The 14,137-nt window shown below is 46.6% G+C and overlaps 1 protein-coding gene across 1 annotated transcript; it reads right to left on the bottom strand.

Moving 5' to 3' along the window:
* Positions 1-8,517: 8,517 nt before the first annotated feature.
* Positions 8,518-13,470, bottom strand: LOC106591150 (LARGE xylosyl- and glucuronyltransferase 1; the record flags this gene model as incomplete). Its single annotated transcript, XM_045712416.1, is given in 3 exon segments — positions 8,518-9,285; positions 10,381-10,576; positions 13,324-13,470. Coding segments are annotated over 3 exon segments (541 nt in total), but the record flags the coding sequence as incomplete, so codon positions are not given.
* Between the last annotated feature and the right edge of the window lie 667 nt (positions 13,471-14,137).

The following is a 14,137-nucleotide window of genomic DNA, read 5'->3' on the forward strand; positions in this document are numbered from 1 at the left end:
CAATGTACCAACATCTAGTGGAAAGCCTTCCCAGAAGAGTGGAGGCTGTTATAGCAGCAATGTTCCAACATCTAGTGGAAAGCCTTCCCAGAAGAGTGGAGGCTGTTATAGCAGCAATGTTCCAACATCTAGTGGAAAGCCTTCCCAGAAGAGTGGAGGCTGTTATAGCAGCAATGTTCCAACATCTAGTGGAAAGCCTTCCCAGAAGAGTGGAGGCTGTTATAGCAGCAATGTTCCAACATCTAGTGGAAAGCCTTCCCAGAAGAGTGGAGGCTGTTATAGCAGCAATGTTCCAACATCTAGTGGAAAGCCTTCCCAGGAGAGTGGAGGCTGTTATAGCAGCAATGTTCCAACATCTAGTGGAAAGCCTTCCCAGAAGAGTGGAGGCTGTTATAGCAGCAATGTTCCAACATCTAGTGGAAAGCCTTCCCAGAAGAGTGGAGGCTGTTATAGCAGCAATGTTCCAACATCTAGTGGAGAGCCTTCCCAGAAGAGTGGAGGCTGTTATAGCAGCAAAGAGGGAACCAACTCCATATTAATAACCATGATTATTGACGAGCAGGTGTCCACATACTTTTGATGATGTTGTGTCTTTCTAGACCAGCGATGGGCCACTTTGATGGGATGGGGGCAACGAAAAATCTGAACGGCCGCAGGCGTGACAGAAAAAAACAACACTGATCCACTCATTAGTTTTAATCCAGGAAGCAGCAGCATCATGTCTGTCTGGCCGTCTGTCTGGCAGCTCCCCACCTAGTTACACATCTCTAGATCTGACTGGCTTCCCAAGGGGATGGAGCTCCATCTGGCAAGCCACTCACACAGTCCTCATATACACACAGTCACTCCTCATAAACACACACACACACAGTCACTCCTCATATACACACACAGTCACTCCTCATAACCACACAGTCACTCCTCATAAACACACACACACACAGTCACTCCTCATAAACACACACAGTCACACCTCATATACACACACAGTCACTCCTCATAAACACACAGTCACTCCTCATAAACACACACAGTCATTCCTCATAAACACACACAGTCATTCCTCATATACACACACACAGTCACTCCTCATATACACACACACACAGTCACTCCTCACTCTCTAATTCTCTCTTTCTGTCTTTCTCTCGGAGGACCTGAGCCCTAGGACCATGCCTCAGGACTACCTGGTATGATGACTCCTTGCTGTCCCCAGTCCACCTGGCCGTGCTGCTGCTCCAGTTTCAACTGTTCTGCCTGCGGCTATGGAACCCTGACCTGTTCACCGGACGTGCTTGTTGCACCCTCGACAACTACTATGATTATTATTATTTGACCATGTTGGTCATTTATGAACATTTTAACATCTTGACCATGTTCTGTTATAATATCCACCCGGCACAGCCAGAAGAGGACTGGCCACCCCTCATAGCCTGGTTCCTCTCTAGGTTTCTTTCTAGGTTTTTGGCCTTTCTAGGGAGTTTTTCCTAGGGAGTTTTTCCTAGCCACCGTGCTTCTTTCACATGCATTGCTTGCTGTTTGGGGTTTTAGGCTGGGTTTCTGTACAGCACTTTGAGAATATCAGCTGATGTACGAAGGGCTATATAAAAATAAATTTGATTTGATAAACACACACAGTCACTCCTCATAAACACACACAGTCACACCTCATACACACACAGTCACACCTCATACACACACAGTCACACCTCATAAACACACACAGTCACTCCTCATAAACACACACAGTCACTCCTCATAAACACACACAGTCACTCCTCATAAACACACACAGTCACACCTCATAAACACACACAGTCACTCCTCATAAACACACACAGTCACTCCTCATAAACACACACAGTCACACCGCATAAACACACACAGTCACTCCTCATAAACACACAGAGTTACACCTCATAAACACACACAGTCACACCTCATAAACACACACAGTCAGTCCTCATAAACACACAGTCAGTCCTCATAAACACACACAGTCACACCGCATAAACACACACAGTCACTCCTCATAAACACACAGTTACACCTCATAAACACACACAGTCACTCCTCATAAACACACAGTCACTCCTCATAAACACACACAGTCACTCCTCGTAAACACACAGTCACACCTCATAAACACACACAGTCAGTCCTCGTAAACACACACAGTCAGTCCTCGTAAACACACACAGTCACACCTCGTAAACACACACAGTCACACCTCATAAACACACACAGTCACACCTCATAAAGACACACAGTCACTCCTCATAAACACACACAGTCACTCCTCATAAACACACAGTCACTCCTCATAAATACACACAGTCACACCTCATAAACACACACAGTCACTCCTCATAAACACACACAGTCACTCCTCATAAACACACACAGTCACACCGCATAAACACACACAGTCACTCCTCATAAACACACAGAGTTACACCTCATAAACACACACAGTCACTCCTCATAAACACACAGTCACTCCTCATAAACACACAGTCACTCCTCGTAAACACACAGTCACACCTCATAAACACACACAGTCAGTCCTCATAAACACACACAGTCACTCGTCGTAAACACACACAGTCACACCTCATAAACACACACAGTCACACCTCATAAAGACACACAGTCACACCTCATAAACACACACAGTCACACCTCATAAACAGACACAGTCACTCCTCATAAACACACACAGTCACTCCTCATAAACACACACAGTCACACCTCAAACACACACAGTCACACCTCAAACACACACAGACACACCTCATAAACACACAGTCACACCTCATAAACACACACAGTCACACCTCATAAACACACAGTCACACCTCATAAACACACACAGTCACACCTCATAAACACACACAGTCACTCCTCATAAACACACACAGTCACTCCTCATAAACACACACAGTCACACCTCATAAACACACAGTCACGCCTCATAAACACACACAGTCACACCTCATAAACACACAGTCACGCCTCATAAACACACACAGTCACACCTCATAAACACACACAGTCACACTTCATAAACACACACAGTCACTCCTCATAAACACACACAGTCACTCCTCATAAACACACACAGTCAGTCCTCATAAACACACACAGTCACTCCTCATAAACACACACAGTCAGTCCTCATAAACACACAGTCACTCCTCATAAACACACACAGTCACACCTCATAAACACACACAGTCACTCCTCATAAACACACACAGTCACTCCTCATAAACACACACAGTCACTCCTAGTAAACACACATAGTCACTCCTCATAAACACACACAGTCACGCCTCATAAACACACACAGTCACACCTGATAAACACACACAGTCACTCCTCATAAACACACACAGTCACTCCTCATAAACACACACAGTCACTCCTCATAAGCACACACAGTCACTCCTCATAAACACACACAGTCACACCTCAAACACACAGTCACACCTCAAACACACACAGTCACTCCTCATAAACACACACAGTCACACCTCATAAACACACACAGTCACACCTCATAAACACACACAGTCACACCTCATAAACACACACAGTCACTCCTCATAAACACACAGTCACTCCTCATAAACACACACAGTCACTCCTCATAAACACACACAGTCACTCCTCATAAACACACACAGTCACTCCTCATAAACACACACAGTCACACCTCAAACACACACAGTCACACCTCATAAACAGACACAGTCACTCCTCATAAACACACACAGTCACTCCTCATAAACATACAGTCACTCCTCATAAACACACACAGTCACTCCTCATAAACACACACAGTCACACCTCATAAACACACACAGTCACACCTCATAAACACACACAGTCACACCTCAAACACACACAGTCACACCTCAAACACACACAGTCACACCTCAAACACACACAGTCACACCTCATAAACACACACAGTCACACCTCATAAACACACACAGTCACTCCTCATAAACACACACAGTCACACCTCATAAACACACAGTCACGCCTCATAAACACACACAGTCACGCCTCATAAACACACACAGTCACACCTCATAAACACACACAGTCACACCTCATAAACACACACAGTCACTCCTCATAAACACACACAGTCAGTCCTCATAAACACACACAGTCACTCCTCATAAACACACACAGTCAGTCCTCATAAACACACACAGTCACTCCTCATAAACACACACAGTCACACCTCATAAACACACACAGTCACTCCTCATAAACACGCACAGTCACTCCTCATAAACACACACAGTCACTCCTCGTAAACACACATAGTCACTCCTCATAAACACACACAGTCACGCCTCATAAACACACACAGTCACACCTGATAAACACACACAGTCACTCCTCATAAACACACACAGTCACTCCTCATAAACACACACAGTCACTCCTCATAAGCACACACAGTCACTCCTCATAAACACACACAGTCACACCTCAAACACACACAGTCACACCTCATAAACACACACAGTCACACCTCAAACACACACAGTCACTCCTCATAAACACACACAGTCACTCCTCATAAACACACACAGTCACACCGCATAAACACACACAGTCACTCCTCATAAACACACAGAGTTACACCTCATAAACACACACAGTCACTCCTCATAAACACACAGTCACTCCTCATAAACACACAGTCACTCCTCGTAAACACACAGTCACACCTCATAAACACACACAGTCAGTCCTCATAAACACACACAGTCACTCCTCGTAAACACACACAGTCACACCTCATAAACACACACAGTCACACCTCATAAAGACACACAGTCACACCTCATAAACACACACAGTCACACCTCATAAACAGACACAGTCACTCCTCATAAACACACACAGTCACTCCTCATAAACACACACAGTCACACCTCAAACACACACAGTCACACCTCAAACACACACAGACACACCTCATAAACACACAGTCACACCTCATAAACACACACAGTCACACCTCATAAACACACAGTCACACCTCATAAACACACACAGTCACACCTCATAAACACACACAGTCACTCCTCATAAACACACACAGTCACTCCTCATAAACACACACAGTCACACCTCATAAACACACAGTCACGCCTCATAAACACACACAGTCACACCTCATAAACACACACAGTCACACTTCATAAACACACACAGTCACTCCTCATAAACACACACAGTCACTCCTCATAAACACACACAGTCAGTCCTCATAAACACACACAGTCACTCCTCATAAACACACACAGTCAGTCCTCATAAACACACAGTCACTCCTCATAAACACACACAGTCACACCTCATAAACACACACAGTCACTCCTCATAAACACACACAGTCACTCCTCATAAACACACACAGTCACTCCTAGTAAACACACATAGTCACTCCTCATAAACACACACAGTCACGCCTCATAAACACACACAGTCACACCTGATAAACACACACAGTCACTCCTCATAAACACACACAGTCACTCCTCATAAACACACACAGTCACTCCTCATAAGCACACACAGTCACTCCTCATAAACACACACAGTCACACCTCGTAAACACACAGTCACACCTCAAACACACACAGTCACTCCTCATAAACACACACAGTCACACCTCATAAACACACACAGTCACACCTCATAAACACACACAGTCACACCTCATAAACACACACAGTCACTCCTCATAAACACACAGTCACTCCTCATAAACACACACAGTCACTCCTCATAAACACACACAGTCACTCCTCATAAACACACACAGTCACTCCTCATAAACACACACAGTCACACCTCAAACACACACAGTCACACCTCATAAACAGACACAGTCACTCCTCATAAACACACACAGTCACTCCTCATAAACATACAGTCACTCCTCATAAACACACACAGTCACTCCTCATAAACACACACAGTCACACCTCATAAACACACACAGTCACACCTCATAAACACACACAGTCACACCTCAAACACACACAGTCACACCTCAAACACACACAGTCACACCTCAAACACACACAGTCACACCTCATAAACACACACAGTCACACCTCATAAACACACACAGTCACTCCTCATAAACACACACAGTCACACCTCATAAACACACAGTCACGCCTCATAAACACACACAGTCACGCCTCATAAACACACACAGTCACACCTCATAAACACACAGTCACACCTCATAAACACACACAGTCACTCCTCATAAACACACACAGTCAGTCCTCATAAACACACACAGTCACTCCTCATAAACACACACAGTCAGTCCTCATAAACACACACAGTCACTCCTCATAAACACACACAGTCACACCTCATAAACACACACAGTCACTCCTCATAAACACGCACAGTCACTCCTCATAAACACACACAGTCACTCCTCGTAAACACACATAGTCACTCCTCATAAACACACACAGTCACGCCTCATAAACACACACAGTCACACCTGATAAACACACACAGTCACTCCTCATAAACACACACAGTCACTCCTCATAAACACACACAGTCACTCCTCATAAGCACACACAGTCACTCCTCATAAACACACACAGTCACACCTCAAACACACACAGTCACACCTCATAAACACACACAGTCACACCTCAAACACACACAGTCACTCCTCATAAACACACACAGTCACACCTCATAAACACACAGTCACTCCTCATCAGGGCACAGCGCCGTCTCAGTTCCTCTGGCGGGTCCGTTTCCCACCTTACGACTGTCAACACACTCTGATACGGAACCAACGGAATAACCGACAACAGAAAAAGGTCAAACACGAGCTGATTGGTTTATGCTCCACTTCCTGCTTCGTGAGAGGGGTGGAGTCAGAATCAAGGATAGTAACAGAGGTTTCATGAAGGCAAGATGTTTGAGTGTGTGTGTGTGTGTGTGTGTGTGTGTGTGTGTGTGTGTGTGTAAAACAGTCTTTCTGCATCCGTCAGAAACACACTTCCTTGTTGTGTGTGTTGATAAATCCTGAATACAGAACGGCTGGATGACCTTGTACTGACCTTGTACTGACCTTGTACTGACCTTGTACTGACATATGGGCTCTGGTCAATAGTAGTGCACTATATAGGGAATAGGGCTCTGGTCTATAGTAGTGTACTATATAGGGAATAGGGCTCTGGTCTATAGTAGTGCACTATATAGGGAATAGGGCTCTGGTCTATAGTAGTGCACTATATAGGGAATAGGGCTCTGGTCTAAAGTAGGGCACTATATAGGGAATAGGGCTCTGGTCTATAGTAGTGCACTATATAGGGAATAGGGCTCTGGTCTAAAGTAGTGCACTATATAGGGAATAGGGCCCTGGTCTAAAGTAGTGCACTATATAGGGAATAGGGCCCTGGTCTATAGTAGTGTACCATATAAGGAATAGGGAGCCATTTGGGACCCAGTCCATGTGTCAGTCATCCAGAGGAGGTGTGCAGAATGTTCTCCGACGTTTTCTGATTCTGTTGAGGCTCTGATGTTTCCGTCACTCTTATCGCTGAGCAACAGAATTAGCATTTTTATGAGAGTGAAACTTGGATACGCTGTCTGTCAGTTAAATTGTTTATTTTTTATTTTTACGGCACATGGAGAGAAGAAAAAAAATAGTTGTGATTTGCAGTGTACGGACATAATGTAAAGCACACAATGCTTGAAAGCTTCCTGTTCCCTCTCCTCAGTTCTCGCTGAGCATTTATCCTGGAGGCAGACACATACCACATTACATTTAGCCCAACAAATAGCAGCTGGGAATGAGCTGCTGGTCTTCCACATTTGGCACAGAGACAGAACTAATGTCTGTCTGCTTTCCAAGTCCAAGGCTACAGTCAGTCTCTCTCTCCCGCTCTCTCTCTCCTTCTCTCCCTCCTTCCTTCTCTCCCTCCCTCTCCCTCCTTCCTTCTCTCCCTCCTTCCCTCTCTCCCTCCTTCCTTCTCTCCCTCCCTCCCTCTCCCTCCTTCCTTCTCTCCCTCCTTCCCTCTCTCCCTCCTTCCTTCTCTCCCTCCTTCCCTCTCTCCCTCCTTCCCTCTCTCCCTCCCTCTCCCTCCTTCCTTCTCTCCCTCCTTCCCTCTCTCCCTCCTTCCCTCTCCCTCCCTCCTTCTCTCCCTCCTTCCCTCTCTCCCTCCTTCCCTCTCCCTCCCTCCTTCCTTCTCTCCCTCCTTCCCTCTCTCCTCGCTCCTTCCTTCTCTCCCTCCTTCCCTCTCTCCCTCCCTCCCTCCTTCCTTCTCTCCCTCCTTCCCTCTCTCCCTCCTCCCTCTCCCTCCTCCTTCTCTCCTCCTTCCTCTCTCCCTCCTTCCCTCTCTCCCTCCCTCCTTCCTTCTCTCCCTCCTTCCCTCTCTCCTCCCCCTCTCCCTCCTTCCCTCTCTCCCTCCCTCCCTCCCTCCCTCCCTCCCTCCCTCCCTCCCTCCCTCCCATAGTGATGTCCAGTTCTGTTGTTAGAGAAGAACGGAGAGTTGTAAGAGTCCAAACCAGCCTGTACAGACTCATCCATCACAGCAACAGCTTCCTCGCCCAGCCAGAAACCAGCCAGAAACCAGGTCAGCAACTCCTGGACCGGTTGCTCCACCCGGTCCTCGGAGGGGTTAAACAATGGCACACAACGACCTTACGGTTACCCCCGGTTACCCTTCAGTTGGTTAACGCTGGTTTGTCTCAAACCAGGTCATAAACCCCAAAACTAAAAAGGTGAGAGTTCACAAGAATCAGAGCTCACAATTTAAACCTCATGGATTGGTCGGCACAAAGGTCAGAGTTCGTGGTAAGAGTCTTTAGTAACCATTCTGTCCACTCCTGACTCCCTACATCGACTGTCCTTCGAATCCACCGCTCTTTCCCTCTCCTCTGCCCAGCCCAGAGGGATCCTGGGTAGTAGTGTAGTCCTAGACAGCCTTAGAGGAGGAGGGGGGGGGGGGGTTATGGGTAGTGTAGTCAATAACGGGTCAGAGTGTCCTGGCTCATCAGTGTTGGCTAGCTGTTGTTCTCTGCAGTCATGTATTTGAGGGCAGCGAAGCCGTATCGTCGAGACATGTTCTGTTGGAACTCCTCTTTCAGGGTCTTCAGGCAGACGCGATACTGCTTGTTGGAGCGGAACTTAGTGATGTCGAAACTGGGAGCATGAGGCATGTGGATCATATAGGCGTTGGGCAGAACCACAAACTCATACTCCTGGGACAGAGGAGAGAGGACAGAGTAGGTACTCTCATACTCCTCAGAGAGGACAGAGTTAGAAACACTAAGACAGCATCACTAACTCATACTGCTGGAAGAGAGGACAGAGGACAGAGTTAGAAACACTAAGACAGCATCACTAACTCATACTGCTGGAAGAGAGGACAGAGGACAGAGTTAGAAACACTAAGACAGCATCACTAACTCATACTGCTGGAAGAGAGGACAAGAGGACAGAGTTAGAAACACTAAGACAGCATCACTAACTCATACTGCTGGAAGAGAGGACAGAGGACAGAGTTAGAAACACTAAGACAACATCAGTAACTCATACTGCTGGAAGAGAGGACAGAGGACAGAGTTAGAAACACTAAGACAGCATCACTAACTCATACTGCTGGAAGAGAGGACAGAGGACAGAGTTAGAAACACTAAGACAACATCAGTAACTCATACTGCTGGAAGAGAGGACAGAGGACAGAGTTAGAAACACTAAGACAGCATCACTAACTCATACTGCTGGAAGAGAGGACAGAGGACAGAGTTAGAAACACTAAGACAGCATCAGTAACTCATACTGCTGGTAGAGAGGACAGAGGACAGAGTTAGAAACACTAAGACAGCACCACTAACTCATACTGCTGGAAGAGAGGACAGAGGACAGAGTTAGAAACACTAAGACAGCATCAGTAACTCATACTGCTGGTAGAGAGGACAGAGGACAGAGTTAGAAACACTAAGACAACACCACTAACTCATACTCCTGGGACAGAGTTAGAAACACTAAGACAGCATCACTAACTCATACTGCTGGAAGAGAGGACAGAGGACAGAGGAGGTGGAGAGAGGTGAACTGGGTGGAGAGAGAAATTGATGGATGGAGAGAGTGGAGGTGTGGACACACGGAGAGAGGTTGGAGGTGTACAGAGGGTGGAGGTGGAGGTGAGTGATGGGTAAAGGTGTGTCCAGTACCTGTGAGTGACAGAGTGATAGCTAAAGGTGTGTCCAGTACCTGTGAGTGACAGAGTGATGGGTAAAGGTGTGTCCAGTACCTGTGAGTGACAGAGTGATAGCTAAAGGTGTGTCCAGTACCTGTGCATCCAACTCCATGACATGAGCCACTTTATTCCACCCAAAGCCAACGAAGCGTCTGTCGTACTCTGGACTGTCCCGTCTCACCATCACGTAGGGTTCAAAGTCCGCTTCCCACTGGACCCTGTACGGCGTGGTGGCAGTCCTCCACTTAGCGAAGTTAGTGGGAGCGTGACCCTTCGTCCAGACATGGTACCTAGCAGGGAGAACATTCAATACTTTATTGCCAAGGAGGGTGAGGAGGGATTGTGGGGCGGCAGGTATTCTAGTGGTTAGAGTGTTGGACTAGTAACTGAAAGGTTGCTGGATCGAATCCCCCCGAGCTGACAAGGTAAAAAATCTGTCGTTCTGCCCCCTGAACAAGACAGTTAACCCACTGTTCCCCGGTAGGCCGTCAGTGTAAATAAGAATTTGTTGTTAACTGACTTGCCGAGTTAAATAAAGGTTGAATAAATAAATAAAAAATGGCATTCAAACCTACTTGGAGATAGTGTGACACCTTTTGATTAGAGTTTACATCTGGGAGTCCTTCTAGCTGAGTAGTGATTGAACCCATCTGGGAGTCCTTCTAGCCGAGTAGTGATTGAACCCATCTGGGAGTCCATCTAGCTGAGTACTGATTGAACCCATCTGGGAGTCCATCTAGCTGAGTCCTGATTGAACCCATCTGGGAGTCCATCTAGCTGAGTACTGATTGAACCCATCTGGGAGTCCTTCTAGCTGAGGAGTGATTGAACCCATCTGGGAGTCCTTCTAGCTGAGTAGTGATTGAACCCATCTGGGAGTCCATCTAGCTGAGGAGGGATTGAACCCATCTGGGAGTCCTTCTAGCTGAGGAGTGATTGAACCCATCTGGGAGTCCATCTAGCTGAGTAGTGATTGAACCCATCTGGGAGTCTTCTACCTGAGTACTGATTGAACCCAACTATCTGGGAATCATTCTAGCTGAGTAGTGATTGAACCCATCTGGGAGTCCTTCTAGCCGAGTAGTGATTGAACCCATCTGGGAGTCCTTCTAGCCGAGTAGTGATTGAACCCATCTGGGAGTCCTTCTAGCTGAGCATCAGATTGAACCCATCTGTGAGTCCATCTAGCTGGGGAGGAGTGATTGAACCCATCTGGGAGTCCATCTAGCTGAGTACTGATTGAACCCATCTGGGAGTCCTTCTAGCTGAGTAGTGATTGAACCCATCTGGGAGTCCATCTAGCTGAGTACTGATTGAACCCATCTGGGAGTCCTTCTAGCTGAGTAGTGATTGAACCCATCTGGGAGTCCTTCTAGCCGAGTAGTGATTGAACCCATCTGGGAGTCCTTCTAGCTGAGTAGTGATTGAACCCATCTGGGAGTCCTTCTAGCTGAGTACTGATTGAACCCATCTGGGAGTCCATCTAGCTGAGGAGGGATTGAACCCATCTGGGAGTCCTTCTAGCTGAGTAGTGATTGAACCCATCTGGGAGTCCTTCTAGCTGAGTAGTGATTGAACCCATCTGGGAGTCCTTCTAGCTGAGTAGGGATTGAACCCATCTGGGAGTCCATCTAGCTGAGTACTGATTGAACCCATCTGGGAGTCCATCTAGCTGAGTACTGATTGAACCCATCTGGGAGTCCTTCTAGCTGAGTAGTGATTGAACCCATCTGGGAGTCCTTCTAGCTGAGTACTGATTGAACCCATCTGGGAGTCCTTCTAGCTGAGTAGGGATTGAACCCATCTGGGAGTCCATCTAGCTGAGTACTGATTGAACCCATCTGGGAGTCCATCTAGCTGAGTAGTGATTGAACCCATCTGGGAGTCCTTCTAGCTGAGTAGTGATTGAACCCATCTGGGAGTCCTTCTAGCTGAGTACTGATTGAACCCTATCTGGGAGTCCTTCTAGCTGAGTAGTGATTGAACCCATCTGGGAGTCCTTCTAGCTGAGTAGTGATTGAACCCATCTGGGAGTCCTTCTAGCCGAGTAGTGATTGAACCCATCTGGGAGTCCATCTAGCTGAGTAGTGATTGAACCCATCTGGGAGTCCATCTAGCTGAGTACTGATTGAACCCATCTGGGAGTCCTTCTAGCTGAGTAGTGATTGAACCCATCTGGGAGTCCATCTAGCTGAGTAGTGATTGAACCCATCTGGGAGTCCATCTAGCTGAGGAGGGATTGAACCCATCTGGGAGTCCATCTAGCTGAGTAGTGATTGAACCCATCTGGGAGTCCTTCTAGCTGAGTACTGATTGAACCCATCTGGGAGTCCTTCTAGCTGAGTAGTGATTGAACCCATCTGGGAGTCCTTCTAGCTGAGTACTGATTGAACCCAACTTTCTGGGCTCTGTGTTTCAATCTGTCATGTTAATGATCAAAAACGATCTCTGTGTTGAGAGACAAATAAACATCTACACTGCTGCTTGGGATTTAAACACTTTATTTTGTTTATTTATTTTATTGAACCTTTATTTAACTAGGCATCCCTTTATCCCTTAGAGACAGAGTAAGATTAATGTTGTACCTTTAAATGATCATTTCAGTCGCTGGCAGGCAAATGGCAAAATAACATCTGTGCTGCTGCTTACTAATGAGAATGTGTCCCAGCCTTTAAGTGTTTTGTGTTTTTAATAACGCGAAGGTATTTCTTATTATTTAAAAGAAAGTACATGAGGAAAAATAAAAGTCCAGTGCGGTCATCCCTTTAAGTGTTTTGTGTTTTTAATAACGCGAAGGTATTTCTAAAGATGGGAGTACAGGTGGAGGGGAACAGAGGTTCAGAAACTGTCCCAGTGCGGCCATCCCTTTAAGTGCTTTGTGTTTTTAATAACGCGAAGGTATTTCTAAAGATGGGAGTACAGGTGGAGGGGAACAGAAGTTCAGAAACTGTCCCAGCGGTGATTCCAACCCCCTTGCAGCTGAGGGACATGTGTGTATGTAGTGTAATGCTGAGACGGAGGCTGAATGTGTTTATACCTGAAGGTGAACAGAGTCCCCATGTCCAGCTGGGACAACAGCTCAGCCTTGGACTTGGGGTAAGACAGACGGTAACGGAGCGTCTCGAAGGCCGGCACCACCAACGCTTTCTTATTGTTAGCCATGTCCAGCTGAACCACAGACTTCCTGTAGAGACGTTACAGAGACGTTACAGGGACGTTACAGAGACGTTACAGGGACGTTACAGAGCTTTCATATTGTTAGCCATGTCCAGCTGAACCACAGACTTCCTGTAGAGACGTTACAGAGACGTTACAGGGACGTTACAGAGACGTTACAGGGACGTTACAGAGCTTTCATATTGTTAGCCATGTCCAGCTGAACCACAGACTTCCTGTAGAGACGTTACAGAGACGTTACAGGGACGTTACAGGGACGTTACAGGGACGTTACAGGGACGTTACAGAGACGTTACAGAGACGTTATTATAATGTTACAGAGACGTTACAGAGACGTTACAGGGACGTTACAGGGACGTTACAGAGACGTTACAGAGACGTTATTATAATGTTACAGAGACGTTACAGAGACGTTACAGGGACGTTACAGGGACGTTACAGAGATGTTACAGAGACGTTACAGGGACGTTACAAAGACGTTACAGGGACGTTACAGAGCTTTCTTATTGTTAGCCATGTCCAGCTGAACCACAGACTTCCTATAGAGACGTTACAGAGACGTTACAGGGACGTTACAGAGGTTTCTTATTGTTAGCCATGTCCAGCTGAACCACAGACTTCCTATAGAGACGTTACAGAGACGTCACAGAGACGTCACAGAGACGTTACAGGGA

This window comes from Salmo salar, unplaced genomic scaffold (assembly GCF_905237065.1).
Source record: "Salmo salar unplaced genomic scaffold, Ssal_v3.1, whole genome shotgun sequence".
Lineage (NCBI taxonomy): Eukaryota > Metazoa > Chordata > Actinopteri > Salmoniformes > Salmonidae > Salmo > Salmo salar.